This window comes from Leishmania martiniquensis, chromosome 20, assembly GCF_017916325.1.
Source record: "Leishmania martiniquensis isolate LSCM1 chromosome 20, whole genome shotgun sequence".
NCBI classification, from domain to species: Eukaryota; Euglenozoa; class Kinetoplastea; order Trypanosomatida; family Trypanosomatidae; genus Leishmania; species Leishmania martiniquensis.
Genome location: NC_090155.1, coordinates 124,710 through 149,809, shown reverse-complemented (window position 1 = coordinate 149,809; position 25,100 = coordinate 124,710). Strand labels below are relative to the sequence as shown.

The window sequence follows — 25,100 nt, the reverse complement described above, 5'->3', positions numbered from 1 at the left end:
GATAGAGACACAGAGAGGCAGAGATGGGAGAGGCGTCACCCGCACCGGGACGTGCCGCCCGAAACACATGCGGGCGACGGTACCGCGTACGCCACCGTCGCAGAGGGCGAAGAAAAAAGGGAGAGGAGGTGAAGCGAAGCTTCACGCGGTTTACTCTTCGTCGGCGTTTCCAAGCGGGATGAGCCCGTCTGTACGGACGTTTTTCGACAAGCGTAAGCACACACGCACAGGCGGGCAGGCAGCCGCTGCAAACGCTTTGCCCTTCAGTCTCTCTGCATGAAAACGTGTGCGTGTATGTGCTTCCCTGTGCCCAACGCTTCTTGCCGAGGTGCTCTGTGTAAGCGGGAGATGCGACGCCTACCCGACACGCGTGTCTACATGGCACAATGAAAAGCAACGCCCCAAAGATGGCGATAGTGCAGTGCATGGAGAAAAAGGTCTCTGCGACGCACCCTTCTTGATGTGTGTCCAGTGGGAACACTTCACAGCATGTCGCAGAGCGAGCTGAGTGGCATCACGACAACCGTCACAGAGACCCTCAGCTCGTGATCTCGCTGAGTGTGGAGCACACTCAGCTGCCGCTGCGCGTTGATCTGTAGTGTCAGCCGTTCGAAGCCGCCAAAAAGCGCCCCGACAGCAGCGCCGCCACCGCTGCTACCGGCACCGACAGCAGAGGCGGCGAGGCCCATCAGTATGTAATCGGCGTTCGACAAGCGCCCATCTCGCCCGCTGAAGCTGCCACCGGCGGCGCCTGTGCCGCGCAGACAACCTCCGCCACCTCCCCCGGCACTGGAGATGCTGCCGCCGCCACCACCACTCGCCGTGCCTCCCCTTGTGCCGCACGCCAAAGCGAGATGGTGAGTGTAGACGCGTGTGCTGGCAGACTGCTCGCGCGAAAGTGACAACAGTGCCTCGGAGCTGGCGTGAACGTGCGCCTCTACCTCGCCAAAGGGGCCGCCCTCGCCGCGCAGAATGACACCGAGTTTTGGGTCAATGTGGATAGACACCTCACTGCACTGGGCCGCGGTCAAGTCGGCGATGAGGTCGCGCACGGTGTCACCCTGCAATGTCACCTGCGCCAGAAGCGCCGCCTCGGAGAAGCGCAGATCTAGCAAGTGGTCCCGCACGTTTCGAGTGACAAGCAGCGACTGAAGCACACGAGCCCCGCCAACATCGAGGTCCGCCTGCAGCGGCGGGCCACCACCCGCCAACCCTCCAGCGCTGCCGCCACCGGAAAAGCGATCTGTCGGGGTCAGCTCCACGAGCAGCTTCGCGTCGTCGGTCGGGTACGCAAGAACGGCCCGTGTCGACGCCGTCGCGACTGATGGACCGAGCATGAGAAGCGCGTCGATCAATGTGGGGATATGCAGCGCAAAGCGCGCCTCGACAACTGCGTACTCGGCGAAGAGGTGTTTTGGCAGAGTGCACGTCGCCGTCATGTTCTCATCTGTCCCCTCAACGTGCAAGACAACGTGCGAGTCCGTGAACACAACGGTGGCCCATCCATCTCGGCTGACCGACACAGTGTAAAGTGCGCGAAGAAACACCTGCGGGGACGCAATACGGCAGTAAATAGACATGGGTGCTGGCGGGTGTCTGGATAGCACGGGGCAGTGCAGCCCGTACGCGTGTGCTGCTCTCTGCCTTCGTTTTCCAAGCCCTCCCCCGCCCCTCCCATCCCCTCTCCCTCGAACACACACACACACACCTCACCCTCTCGTCCCTCTCTGAATGCGCTTAGGGCTCAGATGAACGATTCGAAACTAACCTCTCTGGTGTGATGAACGGGCCTCCACCCGCGACAGAAGAGCGAGCACAGACAGGTGCGCTCACGTCTGCGGCAATGACGAGAGGCGGGTGCGCGACTTGTACACCGCAAGGCTGGGTGGTGGCACTTTACAACGTTGACAACCCAGCGTCCGGTAATGTGTGCTGCTGCAACCGCGAGGCCAAAGAGAGGGAGAGAGTGGCAAACGGTCGGAGGCGTTGGAGGAGGGGAGTGTCGGTGATTTCAGCATGCGCTGCACCATCTTTACATGATTGCGCATCAGCCTGCAGAAATTTGCGCCAGCAGGACAGGTCCCGCATTCACTACAAAACACAGAGACGAAGTCCCACCCGCGCACTCACGCAAGACACCGCGAAGCAGCCACAGAAGGCAGTGCACGACTGCACATGCGCCACGATTACTTTTTGCTCAGCTCACGCTCTCTTTTTTTGCGCTGAGAGCCCTCCCGCTCACTTCGCCCGCTGCATGCGCGTGCGTGCGTGTTTATGTGTGCATGTTGGGGGAGGAAGGAGGGTGGGTTGAGGGCAAGCAGGCATACCTGGAAGAGGGGCAAAGGTGCGATCGTGACAGCCAGTATTGTGCGTGCACCGGATTCAGTCTCGTGAGGACAAGGGGGTGGGTAGGGGTGGGTAGGACACGAGCGCCATCAAAGTGTGCAGACGCATACGCCAGAACAAGCAAGCGCACACACATAGGAACAGCTGTCGGCGTGTGCGTCCCGACTCTCAATCGGGGGCTGCGCGTTGTAGTGTGAGGGAGAGAAAGGGGGAAGATGGCCGGAGCGGCAAGACTGGCTCGCTCGTCCAAGCCCATGCCTGCCCGCCCCCTTTTCGCCCCTCCTCCTCTTCCTCCTCTTTCAATGCACAAGCCTGTGCGCTTTGCCCGCGGTGGGACCGTCCCGTTTCGCCGCCCCAGCGCTCCCGACGAATAAGTGGATAAAGCGCGTGTCCGCGGCGACGTTATCGTCAGGGAAAAGGTATTCCCCATCCGCGACAGACCACCCCGTCTCGTGAAAGTAGCGAGAAGGCAGCACCAAGTCGATAATGCGTTGCCCGTTCTCCGCCATGCTGCTGAGCGGCTCCACGGGCGGTAGCACACTGCTGTACGGCAGCTTGCCAAGCAGCTGCCCAGCACCGTCTGGGGAGGAGGGTGGGCTTGCCGCCCAGGCTGTGACCATGGAAGCAAAGCTGGGCTGCAGAGACAACGCGTGTAACATCAGGTATGTCGGTGGCGCTAGCGAGAAGGTATCGCTCGGGTCCTCGTGCCGTCGCAGTGCCGCCCGCGGGCTCACCCAAAGCAGATCGGAGACCTCGCTGGTTTGCTGGAGGAGCGGTAACTCCTGCGGTGAGATTCGGCGAATCGCCTCGCAGGCGTTCGCCGCGTCACCACTAAATGTCCCTGTGCAACGGGACGCGCGCGCCGCTTCGCCCGCCTCTGTGCTGATCAGCGCGGCGTTTACGAGAGCGGCGTAAAAGTACGTGTCGTAGCGGTATTTCAACTGCCGCGGCGAAACCCAGCGCGCAACGGGGCGGAGGCTCAAGATGGCAGACAAATCGTAGATGCGAGGCGGTGAGGTGGCAAGGGACGAGGCGGAGCCGGTGGAGGTCGCACGTAGCGCACTCGCGTCATCGCGTAACTTCTGCCACGCGATCCACTGGGCCTCGGAGCAGATGCAGCTGTCTCTTCGAAAAACACACGCAGCCTCCTCAGCGAGCTCGCGCAGTGCCCCAACGCGGCAGGCCCACGCCCTCACCTCGGCCTCCTCAGCGGTCGACTGCGCGTTCGATTCAAGAAAGCGCTGCGTCGCCCTCTTCTTGTCCTTCGCATCGCGCCGTTTCCAGCCATAGTGCTCCTCGAGGTAGTGCTCCGCGGTAGCGTAATCAGCGCCCTCAATGCCGCCGCCAGGGAACACGTACACGTTCGGCATGAACCGTGCCCTGCTATGCCGCTTCATCATGAGTACGTGGATATCGTTTTCTGGTGAAGCGTTGTCGCCCGTCGCTGGTTGCTGCTTCGATATGGCGTGCTGTGGGTTTCGAGCGAGAAGAAGAATGGTGGCAGCCAGCCGCGGAACGGCAGCCTGCAGCTTCGAGCTCATGAATGCCGTGCGAACTGAGAGAAAGCGCTTGGAGTTCCGCGAAGCACGTCCGGCGAGCTCTGAGGTGGCACAGCAAGCAAGCAGGGCAAAATGATGATAAAGAGAATGCGAGGAAAGGGGAGTGGAGGGCCGCGTCCACGTCACTCTTTCGGCCATGGCGAAGGCGGGGAGAGAGGCCCCACATAATCGACCTCAGTCATGGACGCTCACAAGGGTTGCCATGTGCATTCAACCCACGACCGCAGGCACACACCGTCCACACAACCCCTCCAAGACTGCTTCTACTCACCAACGTCACGTACGTGGACAAACATTCATAGGCAAACGAAGAAGAAAAAAAAACGCATTCGTGGGAGCCGCCGGGCCGGATGTCAGTGCCCACGCCGTACTGTTCCCTCCCATCTGTTGCGCACCGTCTCTTCATGGCCCTCGCCACAGCAGACAGAGCGGCGCGCTCCGCCGACGCCCCTCCCAGGCGTGAAAAGAAAGCTCGAGGATGCGGCGGCCTCATGGAAGCGGAGCGGGGGCAGAGGGAGGGGGGAGAAGGGGGGAGGGTGGCAGGCGAATGGGAAATGAAGGTTGCGATTTGCGTACGCGGGCACAAGAGGGGATGGGGATGAGGAGGAGGAGGGGCTAAAGCTCCAGGCGCGTATGTGAGACAGTGATATCGTGATGGGGTGCGCGTGCGCGTCGCCGATCCTCAGTCATTCGTACTCAACTGGCGGCTTCGCCCGCTGCGGAATGCAGTGGGGGTAGACAGTAAAGTGCTCGAGAACTTCGGTCATGGAACGCTTGCGTCGCGCATCACTTGGCACCGGCCCCCATCGACTTGGGTGCTGTTTCAGGTGCGGAGGCCGGTGCTCTTCAAGACCTGGGCCTGTCAGGCTCCGCAGGTAGGCCCGGTCGAGTTGGTGCACCTTCGATGGCTCCTGCACAGCCACCACATAGACGTGCAGCTCGCGCGTCGCGGCGTCGAGGCGGAAGCGCAGAAAGTGTTTGTACTCCTCCATCTGAAAAGCGGAGTAGGTGGCGTTGTACATGTAGTCGAAGGTCGTGACGGAGAAGAGCAGAAATGTGCCGATCAGCACGGAGACGATTGGGGTGATGAGTACCCAATAGAAGAAGAGAACGTACACGTAGTACAGTAGCACCTGGAGGCGGGACGCCGTGCTGGAAAAGTGCGCCACCTTGCCGCCGCTCACGGTCATGGAGAGAAAGACGAGGGACTCGAACGGGTCAAAGCAGCGCAGGAGGACGCGCAGCCACTCCATTGGGATGATGGCCTGAACGATATCGTAGCCGCGGCTCACTCGGCGGGACACCCACGACGACCCCCCGCCAGTGATGCGCCGCAGATAATCAGCGACGGCTTTCGCCATGAATGTCGCTTGGTTCTCCAGCTCAGTACCCCAATGTCCGCCAGCTGACTGGAGCAGACCGTGATTCATGAGGTACAGGAGCTGCACGTGCAGGAACGCCATGGCGCCGGAGCAGCAGAGCAGCACCGCAAAGGCCCACACGCCGCCATAGCACAATCGCCACAGCAGCGGTGCATGACGGTCCGCACCAGCGAAGGAGAAGCACATCCAGAAGAAGAGGAGGGGGAGGAGCGAGATCACACCGCGGGTAAGGACGTGCGACATGATTTCCGTCGTGTAGCCTACCCAGAGCGAGAACACCTGCGCCACCCGCATCTTCCTCCTACCGCCGCCAGTAGTGCCGCGGCCGTTCAGATCCATGTGCATCGGTAGCGGCAGCACCGATAAGAGCAGCACGAAGCACAAGAAGCCAACGATCAAGTCAAACTTCCAGTTGATAACGCGGAAGCCCCACAGTCGTGAGGCCATGTTCATGAACGTGTTCCGCTCGGGAAAAGCACAGGCACGGGCGTATTTCGTTCCCTGGGAGATGATAACATCGTCGCGGGCGCCGTGCAGAAAGGCGCCGCCCCCGCCACTCACCACCAGCGTCGGCGCCTCCGATGAGGCATTGCGCGGGGTATGGCGGGAGTAGTGGTGAATGTCGCCCGCCAGCCGTAGGCGCAGGCGCGTGCCGAGGGCGTCGGCAACACGGTTCAGCTCAGGCTGTCGCGCTTTCTCATCTCCCTCCATTGCATCGTACAGCCAGCCTGGCTCGTGCGCCGCCAGCACCACGCAGCTCTCCGCGTCCATGTACTTCTCAATCACGTCCAGAAAGTAGTTGCGCTGCGCCACATCGATGTCCTGCATGTTGCCGGTGTCACCGCACAGTATGAACCAGTTCTGTGGCAGCCGCAGCACAAAGAAGCTGCTGCGCTGCGGCATCAGCCACCCGCCGATCCACGTCCGCTCAAGGATGTACTTGCGGTAAGTCGTCAGCCCGTCGAACCAGTCGTGGTTGCCAGGGATCGCGAACAGCAGCGGCACGCTCCGCAGCGCCTCCTCCGCCGTTGCGCGCCCCGTGCGCTGCGCGGTACGTCCCGTCGCCATCCCAGACACCGTCTCCGCGTCCAGCAGATGCACGTGCGCGACGTCCACGTCGCGCGCGTCTGCCACGACAACGCGCTGCTGCTCCGCGTGGAAGACGCTCTGCAGCCGCACGTTGCCGCTCATCGCGTCGTGATACGGCTCGAACAGACGCATCGTGTACGTCTCGTCGCTGGGGCTGGGGTAGGCGAGGTCGCCGCCAACCAAGACAAAAGACCCGCGCGGCAGCGTTACAAAGCCATCCTTCTCTGCGTTGAGGAGGGCTCGAGACTCAGCGGCTTTCGCACTCTGAGTTCCCTCCGAGGCGGTGCGACGGCGTGGCGTACGTCGCGGGTGCACGGAGCTACTCGACGACAACGATTCTGTCGTGGGCGTTTCCGTTACCGTCCGATCCTCTTTGACTCCTGGTTTGGGCCTCGTAATCGATCCCCGAGCAGCCGCAGCCACGCCGCTTGTCTTAGGAGGTCGCTCCCACAGCGCCGTGCGTGCCGCAGTGCTCTCTGTGTCGGTAGTAACGACGTCCGGGTGGCTAGTGGTTGACACCGATGCTGCACGGGACAGATTCAGTGAAGCCGCTCCATTCTCCGCAATGCCTCCCTTACGCGCCTTGGGCGTCGTTGGCGCCGATAAGCTGCCAGACTCGATGACGGGGAGAGCGTCAAAACTGCCGAGGCGCGCGGCCTTTCCTAGGCCGTGCGCGAATCGCCGCCAGCGCTTTGCTTTCCTGGTCTCTCGGAGAGGCAGCCGCAGCATCGGTTGCGCGAGGAGGCGGGCCATGGCGTATGTCGGGTTGAAGCCGTCACCGACGTCTGCGATCCAGTCGAACCACACGTCCGGATTAGCGGGGCACGGCGCCGCGGTGCTGGCGGGGGCAGAGCGCTTCCTGACGCCACTGTCGTCTCTGCGCACGGTATTGACCTCGTCACAGCGTGGAGTCGCCGTCGCAGCTGAAGACGCGATGCGCCTTTCCGTTGAGTCGAGGTTGCGGAGACCAGGAGGGCGGAGGCTGGGGTGGCACTCGTCACACAGGGGCGTCGCTGTGGTGCGGCCGAACTCCTCGGAAGCACTGCGCAGTGTCTCCCGAAGCGATGAGAAGAAGTGGAGATGAAAAATCTTCGGGGTCGTGTAGCCCTGAATGGTGCGCACGTCGAAGGCGAGGAAGCGCAGCGTTGCCCCTGCCAACGTCTGCCAGGCTGTGAAGAGCACAAACGTCGACCACCACGGCACCATTCCGGGCCGGTTGACGGGGTGCTGCGCTTTCTCGGCTTCTTTGACAAAGAGCTGGGGTGTTCGAAAGGACATGAGAGTGGTCGCAGTGGTGTCGAACGGCTCCGCTGTGTGCGCTGCACTGCCCATGACTCCAGCGGCCGGGCCGTGTGTCAGGAGAGGGGCGTCAGCCACGGAGTTGGAGGAAAGCCGATTTGGCTTCCACTGGGGCACGCCGCTCGCCCCGCCGCCGCAGATACGCCGCAGCTCCACGTCATCTGCGTCGTACGAAGACTCCAGCAGATCCAGGTTGACGTCTGGGGGGCACTCATGGTACAGAATGCGCGGTGTGGGTAGCGTGTGCGTGGCCACTTCCTGTGCCATGGAACGGGTAGGGCTCTCCATCACGCTGAGATTGGAGACCGCATCACGCATGCGGACTGGAGCAGGTGTTCCCGAGGCTGCAGCCACAGCCGCCTGCTCGGCAGTCAGGCGGGCGCTGTGGGCGGCAGGAGCGTACACTCTCGGCGGCGCCACCAGCTCTCGCCAATCGCGCCGATCCTCCTCGCCATTCTTTTTCGCCGTGAGCACCTCCTGGCGCATTCCCCTGTTCAACTCGAACAGCTCCGCCCACAGAATACCGCGGGCGGGATCGAATCCCATCCACTTCTTGTAGTGGTAATCTGCGATGATGAAGAGCGCAGACAAGGTCAGCAGCTTTGCCACGCATTCAAAAGGGTGGGTGGACGCGGAGCTCAGCATCAGGTAATGCAGGACAGTGCACCATACGTGGTGGGACGCGTTTTCGCGAAGGGTGTAGCAGTAGGCGTAGTGCACCGTGCCGAGGGCCGCGAGCACCAGAGAGTTGAGGGCGATGACGGAGAAGCGGCCACCATATGTGAGGCCGAGGCCCCAGCGCCGCTTCATCTTGTGGAGCAGCCCGAACCAGGCCGTGAAGACGATGAAGAGCGGGAAGAAGAGGATGGGCACCGTGTCTTTGGTGCGCACGCCGCTGATCTCCTGCCGCTTTTCGTGGAGCAGTTGAGGGCCGAGGTGGAAACAGAAGTAGACAATGGTGCTCCACGTCTGAAACACCTTTGTGACACGGCCGTACGTGTCCATCGCCGCCGTGGAGTGCGCGCGAAAGGGCGAGTGAAAGAGGTACGCGGAGCCCATGCAGGCGAGGTAGGCCAGCGTGTACAGGACGTCCGGCTCGATGCGGTGGCTGAAATCGACGGCATGCTGGATGAGGGGTTCGATCCACACCGTGGAGAAGTCCACAAACGGGTTGGCGCCTTGGACGCTCCACCACCACCACTCCGACATGGCGCGAAGGCGAGGAGTGGGCAGACGAAAAGAATCAAGAGAGAGAGACTGGTGCCGCTGTGCGACGAAGTGGAGGACGGATTGCAAGAGGGAGAGGGAGGTGATGTGGAGTGCCTCTATAATCGCGTGCGTGAATCTGAGGGCATGCGCTACCATGGAGAGAGCGAAGAGGGGGGCAGCGGTATCGTAGCACTCGAAGACGAAGACGGCGGATCGCATCTACGTTTTCGTGCAACTTCGCCGCCGCTCCGCGTGCTGGACACACGCAAAGGACGAGGCTGAGGAACGGAGTTGGAGAGAGGAGGGAGGGGTTAAGGAGCGTTTCATCATGACGAGGTCAGCACATCGTGCACAAAAAAAAAGAGGGCACGAGGACGCGGTTGCCAACGTGGAGCGACACCCCTACGGCACAGCGAGCACAGGGCGGGGATCGATGCCTGATCATGGGGGCCATGATCACGAGTCCAGACGAAGGCATTCCCCTGGAGCACGTTGGCGTGCACTCGCGCACCCGAGGAGAAAGAGAGACCAGCGAACGGGCGGGACGAAGAGCAGTCCAGCGAGAGGGGGAGGGGGCCAAGTTGTGCGCCAACGGGTGCTGCGGTGCATCGGCAATAGGCAGCAAAAAAGAGGAGGCAGCGGGCAGAGCTCACACCCTCCGTGCTGAGGTCCGGAAAAAGAGGAGGTGGGCCCCGAGCGCAAGAAAAACAGGATGGCCATTCACATGTGCGTGCGTGCATGCGTGGGCAAGCCAGGTAGTCGGGGGTGTGTATACGAAACGGTGCTACGAATAGAGAAACGTTATGCTCTCCGTCGCCGAAGCTCGAATGAAGCTGCTAAAGATATGCGTTGGAGACGCGCAGGGGCCACACACCCACACAACGGCACAGAAAAGGTCTGCGCGATCATAAGCATTGGCGCGAATGTACTTGGACGCAAGGTCGCGTTAACCAGAGAATACAAAACAGGTGCCCCATAGGAAGAGAGCGGTGCGCCGCAGTAACGCCTCCACATTGAAGAGGTGTGTGTATGTGTGTATGTGTGTGTGTGTCGAGGAAGGGGGAGGGGGAGGTGCAGTGCGGTATACGAGGAGATACGTAAACCTACAGGCTTGGTGGGCGGGAAGAGTGGCAACGAGAAAACAGGGAGAGGGGGAGGAGCCGAAGAGACTGCAGGAGCGATGGCCATCACAAGGCGCTCCAAGTAGATTGCTTTGCGCAGACTCGCTCCCTTGCGGAATTCACAGCACCACGCGCCTTCGCCTGTATTTTCTCTTCACGTTTCGATCTCCCCAGCTTTGCTGTACCACTTTGGTGGCTACTTGAGCGGCTCCTGCGCCACGGTGCGCCTGACGGCATACGTCACTGTGGATAACTGTGCGTAGTTGTGTGTGTGTGTTTGGTGAGCACGACCCTCTCTACTTCCCATGACCTCCAGACCCCTCCAGACGGAGAGGGAGGTGCCAATGGTCGAGAAAAAACACGTTGGCAAGAGCCGAAGAGCGGACTCGATAAAGACACACACACACACAAGCGTTTATGCGCCATCGCCCTCTCGCCCCGTCGCATGCGGCGCCCCTCTGCCTCGTAGAAGAGCAGGTGAGCAGGGGAAAACGTGTGTGTGTATGTGTGCGTATCACATGCATCCACCTCTGTGTGCGTGTGCGCGGTGGAGGCTTGGAGGAGGGAGGGGGTGTGCAGAGACCCGCTCTCGCAGGCTAGACAGATACGACAGGTACCAGAACACAGACATGTCGATCGTTTGTGTCGATGCCCCCGCACGCGCGACGTCAGCCAAAAGTGGAACAGATAGCACCACAAGGAGAGGAAGACGGCGATGGTGGTGTAGCCGGACGCCGCACCGAATGGCGGCAGCTGCGCCAAACTGCCGCCCCTCCCCTCCTCAAAGCGTTGAAGCCATGCCGATTCCTCCCGCGGCGTCCTGCTGGAAAGGGGGAAAGGGGAGAGGAGCGAAAAGGGTTTATCCGAAACGGTCCGCCGACCCCGCCCTCAGAGGAAGGCTCACAAGCCGCAGCACCCTCTCCACACGCGCGTCCGTCTGAGAAGCTCTTCCAACGTGTCTGCAGGCGCTTCAAGAGCATCCCTCCACGTCCATATCGAGAGCGAGCGAGAGCGCGCGCGCAGGAGATACAGAGGGGGAGCGCGTCGAGTGAGGGAAGTGGCCCAAGAGGGCCCTCGCGGCTCTTCTCCGGCTGCCTCGGGGTGCAGTAAAACGCAGGTTCATAGGACCCCGCTCTCTATGTAGTCGCTGGTGTCAGCAATCGGTGCGGAGCACACACAAAATGCTCAAGAATTTCTACTCCCTCCTCCATGCCCTCATCGAGCGCCGCTTTCTTCCCGTCGTCGCGCGTGGCAGACGTGCGAAAGTGCTTGCCGTGCCAGCGGCTCGGGTGGGAGCGCAGGTGTGGTGGAGTCGCTCGCGCAGCCCCACCCTTCAGCTCCGCCTGGTACGCAGAGTCCCAGGTCCACGACTTGGGCACGTGTGGCATGATGACGACGTACGCGTGCAGCTCCCGGGTCGCCGCGTCGAGGCGGAAGCGTATGAAATGTTTGAACTCCTCGATCTGAAAGGCAGAGTACGTGGCGTCGAAGAGACAGTCGAACATCGTCACACAGCACATGAGGTAGCTGCCAATGACGAAGGACACGAGCGGCGTTACGAGGATCCAGTAGAAGAATACAAAGTACAGGTAGTACAGCACCTCGTCGAGGCGACTGGCATCCGCTGCAAAGGTGCCCATTTCCGGCGAGCTTACCTTTTCCGACAGGTAAGCCAGCATCTCGAACGGGTCGAGACACCGCAAGACGACACCGCACCAGCTCACCAGCGGACTACCATAGAAAGACGCCTGCATGCGGTGCAGCTCGTAGGCGATGACGCTGGCATCAGCCCCGCCTAGTACCTCCTGTGTGTGATTCAGAAGAGTATCCACTGAAGCGCGCACCTGGTCCTCCACAACGCTGCCCCAGTGGCCATCCGCGGACACGAGTAGGTCGTTCTCCAGCATGTACTGCAGCGTGCAGATCAGGTAAGCCAGCATGCTGCAGCAGATGAACACAATGAGGAATGTCCAGCAAGACGAGTGAAGCAGCCGCACCCACACAGGCGTGCTCTTCTCCGCCCCGGCTGACGCAAAGGCGGCGAAGAAGCAGAGCGTTGCTAACACCGACGCGATGCCCTTCGTGAACAGCGTCACAATGTAGACGCATACTCGCTCCCACCACGCCACCGCCGCATCCGGCAGCGTCATGAGCGGGACACTCTTGGAGCCGCGCCGCACCTTCTTGATGGACTGCGGCAACAGTGAGACCACAACAAGAAAGCTACATACGCCGATGATGAGGTCAAACTTCCAGTTGACCACCCGAAACCCCAGCAGCCGACTCAGCAGCGTGGGAAGTGTGTTACGCGCTGGAAAGGCGCAGGCGCGTTGGTATGCCGTTAGCTGCGACACGACGGGTGTGTCCCGTGGACCGTGCAGAAAGGCGCCGCCCCCGCCACTCACCACCAGCGTCGGCGCCTCCGATGAGGCATTGCGCGGGGTATGGCGGGAGTAGTGGTGAATGTCGCCCGCCAGCCGTAGGCGCAGGCGCGTGCCGAGGGCGTCGGCAACACGGTTCAGCTCAGGCTGCGTTAACTGCGGCCTGCGCAGCATAGAATCGTACAGCCAGCCTGGCTCGTGCGCCGCCAGCACCACGCAGCTCTCCGCGTCCATGTACTTCTCAATCACGTCCAGAAAGTAGTTGCGCTGCGCCACATCGATGTCCTGCATGTTGCCGGTGTCACCGCACAGTATGAACCAGTTCTGTGGCAGCCGCAGCACAAAGAAGCTGCTGCGCTGCGGCATCAGCCACCCGCCGATCCACGTCCGCTCAAGGATGTACTTGCGGTAAGTCGTCAGCCCGTCGAACCAGTCGTGGTTGCCAGGGATCGCGAACAGCAGCGGCACGCTCCGCAGCGCCTCCTCCGCCGTTGCGCGCCCCGTGCGCTGCGCGGTACGTCCCGTCGCCATCCCAGACACCGTCTCCGCGTCCAGCAGATGCACGTGCGCGACGTCCACGTCGCGCGCGTCTGCCACGACAACGCGCTGCTGCTCCGCGTGGAAGACGCTCTGCAGCCGCACGTTGCCGCTCATCGCGTCGTGATACGGCTCGAACAGACGCATCGTGTACGTCTCGTCGCTGGGGCTGGGGTAGGCGAGGTCGCCGCCAACCAAGACAAAAGACCCGCGCGGGAGCACGCGAGTTGTGCGGTCGGTGGTCGGCGTCTCCGCAGGTGTCACGTCTCCAAAGGTGGGCAAGAACGAGAGGCCAGTCCGTCTGCAGGGCGGGCGGTGGAAGGGCAATGTGAGGAAGGGCCTGGCGAGGAGGCGGGCCATGGCGTACGTCGGGTTGAACCCGTCACCAACGTCCGCGATCCAGTCGAACCAGACATCTGCGCCGCTTTCCCTCGCCTTCTTCTTGTCACGGTTTTTGGCAGAGGGCGGCGAGTCCGCTGCCGGCGTTTTCTGGCGCCGCCTTGATGCCGAGGCAGAGACGTCAGAGAAGGTAGCCGCAGGGGCCGCTGGGTCCTTGTCAGTAGCGTGCGTGCGGTGCTCTTTTTCGTCGGCGCCTATGCGCGGCAAATTCTGCAGGGAGGACTCGAAGTGGAGCGCAAACACCTTCGGTCTCACGTAGTGCTGAAGCACGCGCACGTCGAAGGTGAGGAACTCGAGGGACATGCGGGCGAGCGCCTGCCACGTTGTCCGCATGACAAAGGTGGAAAACCACGGCACCATTCCTGGCCGGTTCGTGGGGTGCGAAACGTATTTTTCGACCTCCGCGCTGAGTCGGTCGTGCTCGTCCTGCCACCCCACCGGGTCAGCGCCGCCGTCGCCCCACTCATGTGCATGTCGTGCTCGACTTGGCGGCAAAATCGTCTTCGGGGCCACCTCCTGAAGCCTTGGATCACCCTCGGCGAGTCCAAGGCACTCTGCAGCGTTGTTCTCGCTGGCGTGAGCTCGCCGCTGAAGCCAGCGGCGGAAGATGAAGGAAGCGCGCGACGAGGCAACCAAAGAGGAGTGGTGCCTGCCTGTTTTCTCCGGATACAAGTCGGCCCACAGAATGCCGCGCGATGGATCTCCGTCAGCAACGCGCTTTTTGTAGAGGTAATCGATCCACACGAAGCCCACGCAGAGGGAGCAGAGAAAGGCGATACACACAAACGGCTTCGTGGTGACTGGCTGTGGACAGACAACCTGCGATGCCCGAGTCCACACCGACGGTAGTGTCAAGTTGCCGATGCCCAGGATCGTCCACGTCCTCTTCGGCGCCTCAGCGGTCGCCTCCGCCGTCGAGAAGACTTTGCTGCATGCTGTGTAATGCATCGTCGCGAAGCAGGACAAGAGCACCGAGTTGATCATCACGACAGCGAAGCTAGGCCCGTAGGTAAAGGACAGCTTGTACCGGCGTTTGACCTTGTGGAGGAGTAAACAGAAAGAGCTTGTGAAACAGAAGGTCGGGAAGAAGATGGCGGCCACTGCGTCCTCGGCGAGGATGTGCTGAGCTGTGCCCAAGGCCGCCGACTTTGCAGTCGCCCCAGCAGCAGTGGCAGAGCGCGACTCTACCACATGCGGCCCGACGTGGAAGCACAGAAGCACCACCGCAAGCCATATCTGTAGCCCCTTAGTGACCTGCGCGTACCAGTCCGTCCGGGTCTCCACCTGCAAGCGGAATGGTGAGTGAAAGAGGTACATGAGGGCCAACAACAGCACATACGAGAGAGTCCAGAAGATGCCGGACTGAAGCGACGTCACACGCTCCGTCACCGAGACCAGAAAGACCTGAACCCGCTCATACCACTCCAAGCGGCGAAACCTGATAAGCGGCGCCTCCATTCCAACGCCGCACAGCTTCTGCGCGTGTCTGGGGAGGGAGGGAGGGAAGAGAGGAGGAGGGGGGAGGGCCGCGGGCGCGGCGACATGTACAGTCTTGCAGCAAACAGAGGCAAAAAAGCCTCGAAGAGGCGCCGAGGGAAGCTGCCAGCGCACGAGCTCCGCCGTTGCAGCAGCGGCGTTGTACAGGGGAAATGAAATGGAAACGCAGCGATGCGCGCGGGGCGTGTGCGGCTCAGCGGCGGGCGAGGGCTGTGAAAAGAGCAATTAGACAGTCGCGATGAGCAGACACGCAGCGGCGCACATTCGTACAGATAATTTTATGCGAGAGCACAGAGACACGGACAGCAAATTGGCGACAAAAAGGAGAGGGGGGGAGGGAGGGCGATGAGGGAAATGGAAACGCGATCGCCGCAGCTTCTCAGGTGGCGATGAGGGCTGTGTTGGTGTTGGCCGCACGGGCGAGGCCTACACACGTACTTGTCAGTACGCAAAAAGGAAAAAAAATAGAAGTGTGTGCGTCTGTGTTCTCACGGCTCAGAGTATGCGAGTGACGCCTCGGAGTGGGAGAGGGAACGCTGTGAGCCTGTGCGCGCCAAAAATACGAAAAGGGAGAAGAGCGATGGGAAGTGGAGAGGCGAAGGAGAGCAATCGCACCTGCGAGGGCACTCGGACAACGCAATGCCAAAAAAAGGGGAATGGGGGAAAGGGCGAAGGGGGGCCTCGCCGAGAAGCCCAAGAGGCGCGGAGGGGGGCGGGCGGGCGAGAGGGGCGGGGCAGAGTGGCCCTTCGCCGCCGCCGCCACACACACACACACCGGGCCCCTACCTTTTTTTCGCTTCCCTTTCAGTCGTTCGTGTGTGTCTCTTCGCTGTTGTGGTGGTCGCAGTCTACTCGGAAGCATCGCGTGCGCGACATACCCTTCGCGGCTTCGCCGTCGATCCCGTCTCAATCGAAAACGAGATGAACGTGCGAGACCTCACGCCAGGGCGAACGAGACGCCGCCGCTTCGTGTGCTGCAGCCCCGCTAATGGGGCTCGCACACTCTCACTAAGGCGTGTACCCTCTTCTCCGCCCCACTCTTTTTCGGGTCCGCGAAAATGTAAAGCGATCGACCGTACGTCCCCCTCACTGCCCATGTGCAGAGGTGCACGAGAAACGGGGCTCACGTTGCACCACTTCGTCGACAGCACGGAGAAAGGCCGCCTCAAACCACCCGCGAGATGCATCTTCGAGTGCTTCCGCCCTTCAGCCGGCGTGAAGCGGTGCGCATCTATCCGTGTCCTACGAGGGGAAGCGAGGGAGGAGAAGGCGGGGAGGGGAAGAGTCATGTATGGGAGGCGGACGCCACGACGACCGCGCAAGCAAGCGGAAGAGAAGACGCGCACTCGCGAACACGCGCGTAAAGCACTTGGAACGCGTGCGGACGTGTTGGAGCGGCGGTCGGTCGGCTGGTGCGAGAGGGACTCAGAAGGCGGTCACTCGAATGGACGGCAGAAATGCGGAAGTGAGACCAATAGAGGGGACCGAAAGAAGAAGAGAGGGGTCAGGGGAGCGCGGAAACGCAGGGGAAAGGCTTCAAGCAGAAATGCGCGTTGATGAGCCTCATGGCGGAGCGGAAGATGGGGTAGGGGGCAGAAGAGCCATCCTCGAAGAGACGCCCACGGAGAGGCAGAGAAACATGTGAACAGGCGCCTCGGCAGCGTATTGGATGAGTACGTCTCTGTATTTATGTGTGGGTGGGTGTAGCTGAGCATGCTCGAATGTGGGGCCTTCCGCTCTTTCCCTTCTTTTGTCATCGCCGTCCCCTCCACACGCACACGTAGAAAACGAGAGCGCGCATACACATTAAGGGAAAGGAGCAAGCACACACTCTCCTCGCCGTACCAGTCCACACACACACACACACCTCCCAGAGGGGAGCCCAAGGGGATTCACACAGCCATCACCCCGTCTCCTCTCTCTCCAGGGAAGATGAAGGGAGAGGGGAACGGGGTCAGCCATAACGCACCCCCGCACAGCGAACGTGAGGAGAAAAGAGGAAAAAAGAGCGGCTGATGGTGAGACGACGCACACGGACACGCCCAACCTCACGCCACGAGGTAAAGGCTACCGCGACATCCCCCCGCCCCCCCACACACGCAGACACACATGCACGGATATACACATGGAGAGTGCACACAGGCACAGCACACAAAATGAGAAGGAAAAGGAGGCCGAGGGCGACCCAAAGTGAAGAGCAGCACATGACATGCAGGAAACGCACACACACACACACGAAACGGTACCCCTCAGGCTCTAGGCGCGAGGGGATCACGTGCACGTGCTCATCGACTCCGAAGTGCGTCCTCCGCTACGTGCGCAATGGCTTTCTGATGAGCACGCGAGAGCTTCTTTTCTCGCTGCGTTGCTTCTGCAGTTAAGTGCTCGATGCATCAGCACGCTTCAACTCGCTGCTACAGCCGCAACTGCAAGGACTACACCGTACCGCTGTCGCCACTCAGCACGCCGATCACGGGTTGCCTCGCCAAAAAGATTCACAGAGCAATGGTTGCGCGCTAGCCGTAAAAGCGGGCAGCTCTCCACCCCTAGAGCAGGCGCACTTTGCAGTGCTCCCAGTGAAGCGCAAGCGGAAAGGGCGAACGAACAACAGAAAGGGGAAAGAAGCGCGTTGAAGAGCGGAGAGAGCGCCAGACGAAATGGTCACAGTGCGAAGCTGGGATGAGGGCCGCCAGCACAGCGTCCTTACGTGCCTCGTCAAGCTAGATCGCCGGATAGAGCAAAAAAATGCCCAGAATGCCTCTCTTGAAAAAGCACACAACAATGCAGGGGCCACATCAAAAATCGGGATAGGCAATGTATTCGCGTTCTTTACCCACACAGAGGCAGCGCCGGTCATTTTGAATCTGTCGCCAAGCAAGCCCTAGCACAACTTTCGTGTCTTCCGTCCCCTCTCACCGACGCTTCCCCTACACCTATTCCGTATCACATTCTCTCCTTCCTGGCATGGGCCCCCGGTCGCCTGTGCAGATACCACAGCCACCCCCCTCGCGGGAGGAAGCAGTGCCAAGACAATGGAGAAGCAAACATCGGGGAGGGAAGAGGTTCAGGAGCAGGAAAGAGGAAGATGGGCGATCAGGCGAGTGTGACAAGCACGGGCGTGCGCCTCTCCTCCTCACATAACGCAGAATGGGAAGGAGCAAGAGGGGGGAGGGGGGGAGTGGAGACCGAGCGATAGAGCCGCTATGGTCGGCATCCCTGCTGTGAAGGCGATGACGGGTTTGGAGGAGAGGGCCCCTCGCACAATAAATTACAAACGGCGGAGGCAGAGAATCAGGCGCGCAACGTGACACAGCAGGGCGGGTGAAGAAGACACATAGGCGCACCGCCGTAAGGGAGAATGTAACGGAGGAGCACACATACACAGACAAAGAAAAGATGCGCGGCTCTCAGCAGGACAGAGGAAAGACAGAAAGGCAAAGCACATCTGAGTAAGAAAAACGGGAAAGAATGCGCCACGCGGCACAACAGACAGCGAGACGGAAGGGGTGGGGGTTGGAGGGGGAAGTAGATGGAGAGGCAGTCCCATTGGGGGCGACTAAGGAGCGCGACGTGAAACACTCCAACACATTGTCAGCTGATGCGCTGCGATTCTGCACGCCTCCTCTCCTACCTCCCCTCCACTCTGCCTCTCGGTCCCGTCGACCGCCACACACGGCGACGGTATCGCTCACGTGAGCAAGAGCAAAGGTGCCTGAGTGTCTGTGTGTGCGTCAGAGAGAAGGGGGCGATGAAGGAGTCCACAAGAGAGCGAAGAAAGCGCAGACAACGTGCCTTCGAGAGGCTCCATTGGCGAAAATGTCGATCGCAAGCGAACTACCGAGCATAGAGAAGAAAGACGCGAACACACGAGCCTGCGGGGAGGGAGAAGTGGTCGGGGGAGGTGCGCCTAAACACACACACGCACAAGCATGCCCGGGAACTTTATCCGAAAGAGATAAGGAAAGAATACACATATATATAGAGGGAGAGAGTGATCGATACATGTACGAGCCCGGCGCACCGGAGTATACGGCATAAAACAGCAACGCCTATACGCACAGGGGTGGGGGATACGCTGAGAGAGCTCACGCATGGGAAGAGGAAGAGGGTGACAGGTGGAGGGAGGCCCAACGTCGCCGCCCCCCGCTGCGCCTCCGTACACGTTATGGAATATCTACGGCTCTTCTGCGCTCGAGCCCTCCTCACCACTCGACTCATTGCTGCCGTGGCAGGACGGAATACGGCTAAGGCCCATCTGCGTCTGTGTCGGCACCTGCGCCGGGTTGTCGGCCAACGTCTCCAGCTTCGCCTCCTGCTCCTTGCGAATTTGGGCGTGCCTGATATACAAGCGACAGCAGGAGATGACGATAATGAGAGTGATCAGCGCGATGAAGCTCATTATGGCGATGACGAGGCTGGCCCACCATGGGAACGGCTCCTTGCAGCGCTGGTAGATCCAGCGGCCTTGCTGGTCGACCTCCGCCAGCCTGCCGCAGTGGTAGTACTCTCCTGAGGGGCGTCGCACGATGAACTCACCATCCGGGTAGGTGGGGAAGATGGCGACGTCCGACTGGTGGTATTCGTAGTACTCGCACACCCACTGCGTGTAGTACGTGACCACATTCGCGTTTGCCCATTGGCCGCCGCGCATCATGTACGGCTGGCGACTACCCCAATAACTGACGTTGCTCCACCAGAGCGGCTGGCCGGGGGCGAAGTTGTTGTACACGCCGTCGGCCGGGCCGCCTAGCAGGTTGCCTTTGTACACGATGCCGAAAAAGAAGGTAATTTCATTGTGGTAGTGCAAGCCGTGATTGAACTGCCACGTGCAACTCGCGTCCAGGCACGCAGATTGGCGCGACTCACCTCCGATCGGAGCTGTGTCGAAGTTGCTGTTAGACAGCACCTCTGCCGCAGAGACCTGATAGCTCTGCAGCTTGGGCATCATCGAGTGCCCTGTGTCATCCTGGGCGCAGTACCCTAGCGTCTCGAAGTTCATCATCCCTTGCGGAGAAACCTTACCAGCATAGCGAACAGAGTAGGAGCGCACCGCTGTCGCTCCTAGCAGCTCCACGAGGGCGACCAGCAGGACAACAGTCCGGAAGCGTACCAGCGAGTGCGTCATCTCGAAGCTGAACGCATTCGCATGCACACAGAGGCGTTGATGAGGAAAGCCCGCACTCGCAGGTGAAGCCGTGCGGCAGGGGGCGGGTGTGGAAAAGGTCGAGCCTGCACCTGTTGAGTATGCTCGTACGTACAGCTTTGCGAAAGTGGATGTACGGAGGCCAGGATTGAGATCGGGGGAGGGAAGGGGCAGTGAGCCGAGCCCTAACAATAACTTCGAGAGAGAGATGAGTAAACAGAGATGCGCCGGAGAAAGAGGCAACGCGCGGAGCTTCAGGGTGGGGCGAGGGGGCAATGTAGAAGGCGTTGTCGCTTCTGTTCCGGTGAGGTATAATGGCGCGAAGACGCCGCCTCCTACCCCCACATGAACGAGGGAAAAGGGGGGAGGGGCGAGAGCGTGACAAAGCGAAGCCGTGGGCAAGTCCGCGTATGTGTCTCCGCTGATCCCAACCGCTGTGCGCGGTGGGCGCGAGCATGCCGCCTACAACGAGACAACTGCAGCAACACCACGGGGCGCCCTTTTCTAGAAGGGCATTCAACTAGATACATGGGCTCGCCCTACGCCTGCGTACTGACGAGAGTGCGATAATGGATGGCCTTTGGGGGTACCGGCCACACCACCGAGAGGCGCAGAAGGGGGCACCTCGAATAGGTAAGCTTTCATATACAGGCTTAGAGAGTCGAAACGGCGCGAATGGCAGGATGATGAAGTTCCCCAAGGACTTTCTCAGAGAAAACGAGACACTATACGCGGCACAGAGAAGGGGCAATGGGCGTCTTCACTCGCAACAAGAGAGGCTGCATAGTCACCCTCGGCCTCAACGCAGCGATTCAGTCACACCAAAGACGTGCAGAGAGAAGTGAGGAGACCACTCGTCTCCTCTTCGACGTCTCGGGCTCTCGGCAAGACTACCACAGCTCACAACCGCCCCATCCCGCCTGTCGCAGGCCCACCCCTTCGCCCGCCGCGAAGCAGCGCTCGACACGCGGCACAGCCATGCGCCGCCTCTGCCTCAGGCTCGGCTCACCACCCCGACCTCGCAGGTAGCCTCGCAGTCACTCCCGTTGCGCTGGCCAGCATGTGGTGCGTCCCCCTCCGGGGCGGCTCAGGCGTCCCTCACGAGTAGGCGGTGTGAGAGCCGGGCAGCATACGCTCGAGTCGCTCGGACGCCACGCCATGCAGGACTTGGCAGCCGGCGTCAGTAGCGGTGAGCCCCTCGGACCTCCCTGCGTCGCAGGCACCTGCCCCGGTGCCCCCCACGAGAAGCGGCTCGGCATTGAGAGGGATGAGGAAGGAGGAGGGGGGAGGGGCTGCTTGCCCACCTCGGCAGCACAGCGCAGGGGTGCCTCGACCTGTGAGCTTCCACGCACGGAGGTGCGGCCTTCACTATCAGAGATTTCGAGCACCGAGGAGGGAATGAAAGAAGCGGTGTGGGAAGTCCGCCTTGAAACGATTGCCTGAAGAGGACTGCACCGTCCGCAGACAGTATGCGCGGAAACAGGAAAGAGGGTGACGGCGACCACGACGGAGCCGCTTAGTCAGCCGTGCAGTTACCGCAGACATCAACACCACATCACTGGCGTCGATGTGCATCCGTCCGCATTATGCGATCCCACGCGAAGCCAAACAAAAAGAAAGGAAACGCGGCAGCAGCGGGGAGGAGGAGAGCTGATAGGGGAGACACAGCGCGCCCCCATGCGGCACCCACACCCTTCCCACCCTTCCACCGCAGGAAACGCAGCAGAGAGGAGGAAAGGGAAGAGCGACGCGATATCACACACGAAGCGGAGATACACCACAGCGAGGAAAAGGTGGTCAGAAAGAGAAGTGCGCGGCCGTTCGGGCCAAAGGGGGCCGATGGCCCGCAAGAGCGATTCCAAGTGCGCCTGCAGAGACGCTTACAGGAAGAGAGAAAAAAAAAACAGAGATCGGCAGGGCCGCGGAGAAACACGCAGGCGTAAGTATACATAGACATCGATGGTGAGTCAGGGAGCCGCACGATGAGAAAAGGGGCAGGCGATGTAAGTACATCGAAGTCACAGGTGGTAGGCGCGCTCGTTGGCACTGTTAATGTGTTCATGTGCGTCCGTGAGCAATGGTGTGCGTGGCGGGTAGTGAGCAGCAGGATGTTCTTCAAGAAACGGCGCACGTACGCAAATGGTGTGGGCTGGTCAGCCGCGCGGCGAGAAGACAGAAGGAATGGGGAGGAGCGCGAAAGAGGGGCGAGAGGCGGGTCAGGGCGCCAGAGCGCACGATCAGCAACGTACTAAAGAGAAGCGGGCACAGGTTCCACAGAATGCAGTCTATGCCGTGCAAGGGAGGAACGAATAGACTCGAGTGCACTCAGCTCGAGAGACGGAGGGGCCACCGCGCACCACCTGCAGTGCTTTCGCAGACTCAAGGCCCCGAAATGCACTGAAAGTGGCACGCGCAAACGCGTACAAAGAAATACCACCCGGCCAGCACAGTTTTGCACGAGGGGGGAGGGAGGGAGGGAGGGAGGGAGGGGCTCGGCAAAGTGTTCGCGAAGCATTCGTCACTGGGCTACCGGGCTCCCAAGCGCCTCCTTCGCTGTGGTGCTTGTCACGCGCTCCGGTAGTGGCAGTAGGGGCAGTGGTGCCAAGGAGCTCTGCAGGGACTTCATATAGCGCCTTGTCTTACTGGAGTGAAGGAGCTCTTGATGTAGCGAGGCACCGGTGGCCTTTGTGGGGTCCGCGGAAGAGGAGCGCCGCGTGTTATTGGGAAGCATTATGTTTGCTCCTGCGAAGCGGTGCGAGTTCAAAGAGGTATGCAGAGTCGGGCTGCTGTTCGGTCCCCTCGTCCAGTTGAGCCGTCTGCCGTGGAGGAATGGCCCCTCCAACCGCTCATTCTCATCGACGAGCGATCTCTCCAGGAATACGACCCCGCCCATGTTGTTGTTGGCACCGACGGTCTCATCAGCCCGGCACTCTGCCCGTAGAGCTTGGGGAGCAGTAGCGCCCATATCTGCGGCGCAGTCTACTCGGCTACCCTCCGCTACTGGAATCTTACCCCTTTGCGGGACAACATCCTGACACTGGAGTTGGTGACCGGACAGCGATCGCAGCGAGGGCATGCGATATAGCTCCTCCTCCGCCGCGGGCCGATGGTGGCTCTGCTGCCACACCTGCGCTGCGCCCGGCTCCTCCACGAACTCTTCATGAAAGCTGAAGCTTGAGCTTTCTCCTGTCTCGGCAATACCTGTGCGGTGTGCCAGGTCGTCAAGACCGGTCTCGCTGCTGCAATCACCTGTGCCGCATAGGCCTTCTGCCGCGTCCTCGCCGCCATGTGTAGCCACGGTCTCGGCAGCGCTATCATCGTCGAAGGACTCGCCCGCTTCCAGCATAAACGTTATCGATGAGTCAGTAGGGAAGTAGAAAGACGAGATGCCTTTGTAATGCACAGACGCCGTGTCTCTGACCGATGCCGATAGCTGGAGTGACTGGTGCGACGGGCAACGTGACGGTTTCGGCAACGATGTCGACCCTGACTGTTTGATGCGCAGCTGAGGGGCGCGCAGGGCTCGGCGTAGGGCCGTTATCTGGAGGGTACCGCCGAACACGCGCTTAAACGCGGATGGGCGCGGCGGGGCGGGACTGGCGCTGCGCAACGAAGGCTGCGGGCGCGCGGCGTACTTCACCCCGTTTCTCAAGGCAGGGGGTGGCACAAGTGAGTCCGATTGGGACGTGAGAAAATCCGCGCTACACTCTAAAGTGTACCGATAGCTTGAAGACTCTGACACCGTCCGCAGGTGCGGCTGGTAAACCGGTGACGACAGCACCTGAAAGTAAGGGGACCCCGGCGCTGGCGCGGCTGTGTTTGAGTTGAACGCCACCTCATCATCCTCATGAGACGCATCATATGAAGCGATACGCTTTTTCGACTGCTTGCAGGTGTGCGCAGGAGGCTGGTCCGTGCGTTGGTTGACCGGTTCGTGGAAGAGTTGCTCCGGAGATGAGTCGTGCTGCTGCTGATCGGCCTGCATTTGGCGTGCCTGCCACAGCTGGCGTGTCCGGTACAAGCGGGCCGTCATGAGACGGATGCTCTTCTCGATCTCCTTACTTCGCTCCGCATTCTCGGCGCGGCGGCGGTAGGCTCGACACCAGCTCGCGACCAACAGGCCCGCCCAAGCGGCAGCACCGATCCCCGCGACGGCAAGGAGGAGGTCAAGCCACCACACAAGCGTATGCGACGCTTCGCTCACCTCTCGGACTTCCTGATCGTCATACGCCTTCGGCGGTGACCACGCACTGGCTGTGATGGCACAGAAAACAACTATGAAAGCGATAGGGAGTGACGTTGCTGTGAGTTGTTGCTTCGTCAGCACTGCAAAGAGTGCCAGGACATGTGACGGCGGCATGGCGGCGGCGGCATGCCGTTATATACCCGCTTGTGCTCTTTTATATCGCAAGACAAGTCGGGGAGAGAAAACGAGAGAGAGACGATGACAAAAGAGGCGCGGATGGTGGCGATGTGGCACGGGGGGGGGCTCGCACACATATGCTGTCACAGACATGCACACACAAACGCGCAAAGCCAGTCCGAGACAGAGACAGAGAGAGTTGCCCTAAGCCTCTCACGTCCTACGTGAGAGGTCTTTCGTGTGTTTCCTGGGCGGGCAGGTGCACCGACGCATGCCGGCAACATGGAATAGATGCCTCGCCGAAGAAGCGAGCGGCGTGCCTCCTATGCCGACGATCGTCTGCTACTCGCCTGCCGCTGACAATGAGCCGGCACTCCACCCCAGCAACCCACATCACACGTCCTCTGGCACTTTTCCCTTCGCCTCCCCCTTCCCCCTTTTTTCCCGCAACGAAGACGGACTACGTGAGGAGCGGCAAAGCTGCCCGCGCAGCGAAGGCGCATGCGGCTGTTGGCTTTCCCACGCGCACCTTCAAGCGTATATAATGCTGATGAATCTGCATCCTCGAGAGAGGCTGCAGGCAGCTCCAGAGAAAGACAGGCTCAAAGGCGCAGGGCGCGAAAGCGTGCGAGACACTGCTCACACATCATCGCCTTAGGACGTCCACAAATGCACGCGCGCGTGCTCACCGGCGCTCAGGGACTTCCAAAGCACTGCTAAGCGCACGTCTCATTGCCGCGGCACTCACACATCTTGAGGAGCTGAGAGCAGCCGA

At 60.9% G+C, this 25,100-nt stretch overlaps 6 protein-coding genes across 6 annotated transcripts; all 6 read right to left on the bottom strand.

Annotated features, from left to right (window-relative positions):
* Positions 1–482: 482 nt before the first annotated feature.
* Positions 483–1,580, bottom strand: LSCM1_06384 (uncharacterized protein; the record flags this gene model as incomplete). Its single annotated transcript, XM_067323814.1, has 1 exon — positions 483–1,580. One exon carries the CDS (start codon positions 1,578–1,580, stop codon positions 483–485), a length of 1,098 nt encoding a protein of 365 aa, XP_067179128.1.
* Positions 1,581–2,645: 1,065 nt separating this feature from the next.
* LSCM1_06383 (uncharacterized protein) lies at positions 2,646–3,887 on the bottom strand (the record flags this gene model as incomplete). Its single annotated transcript, XM_067323813.1, has 1 exon — positions 2,646–3,887. The coding sequence occupies one exon, from the start codon at positions 3,885–3,887 to the stop codon at positions 2,646–2,648; it is 1,242 nt and encodes a 413-aa protein (XP_067179127.1).
* Positions 3,888–4,591: 704 nt separating this feature from the next.
* LSCM1_06382 (uncharacterized protein) lies at positions 4,592–8,884 on the bottom strand (the record flags this gene model as incomplete). The annotated part of the gene is made up of 1 exon (XM_067323812.1): positions 4,592–8,884. One exon carries the CDS (start codon positions 8,882–8,884, stop codon positions 4,592–4,594), a length of 4,293 nt encoding a protein of 1,430 aa, XP_067179126.1.
* Positions 8,885–11,141: 2,257 nt separating this feature from the next.
* On the bottom strand, positions 11,142–14,780 carry LSCM1_06381 (uncharacterized protein; the record flags this gene model as incomplete). The annotated part of the gene is made up of 1 exon (XM_067323811.1): positions 11,142–14,780. One exon carries the CDS (start codon positions 14,778–14,780, stop codon positions 11,142–11,144), a length of 3,639 nt encoding a protein of 1,212 aa, XP_067179125.1.
* A 4,213-nt stretch (positions 14,781–18,993) lies between these two features.
* On the bottom strand, positions 18,994–19,944 carry LSCM1_06380 (uncharacterized protein; the record flags this gene model as incomplete). Its single annotated transcript, XM_067323810.1, has 1 exon — positions 18,994–19,944. One exon carries the CDS (start codon positions 19,942–19,944, stop codon positions 18,994–18,996), a length of 951 nt encoding a protein of 316 aa, XP_067179124.1.
* A 2,536-nt stretch (positions 19,945–22,480) lies between these two features.
* On the bottom strand, positions 22,481–24,322 carry LSCM1_06379 (uncharacterized protein; the record flags this gene model as incomplete). Its single annotated transcript, XM_067323809.1, has 1 exon — positions 22,481–24,322. One exon carries the CDS (start codon positions 24,320–24,322, stop codon positions 22,481–22,483), a length of 1,842 nt encoding a protein of 613 aa, XP_067179123.1.
* Between the last annotated feature and the right edge of the window lie 778 nt (positions 24,323–25,100).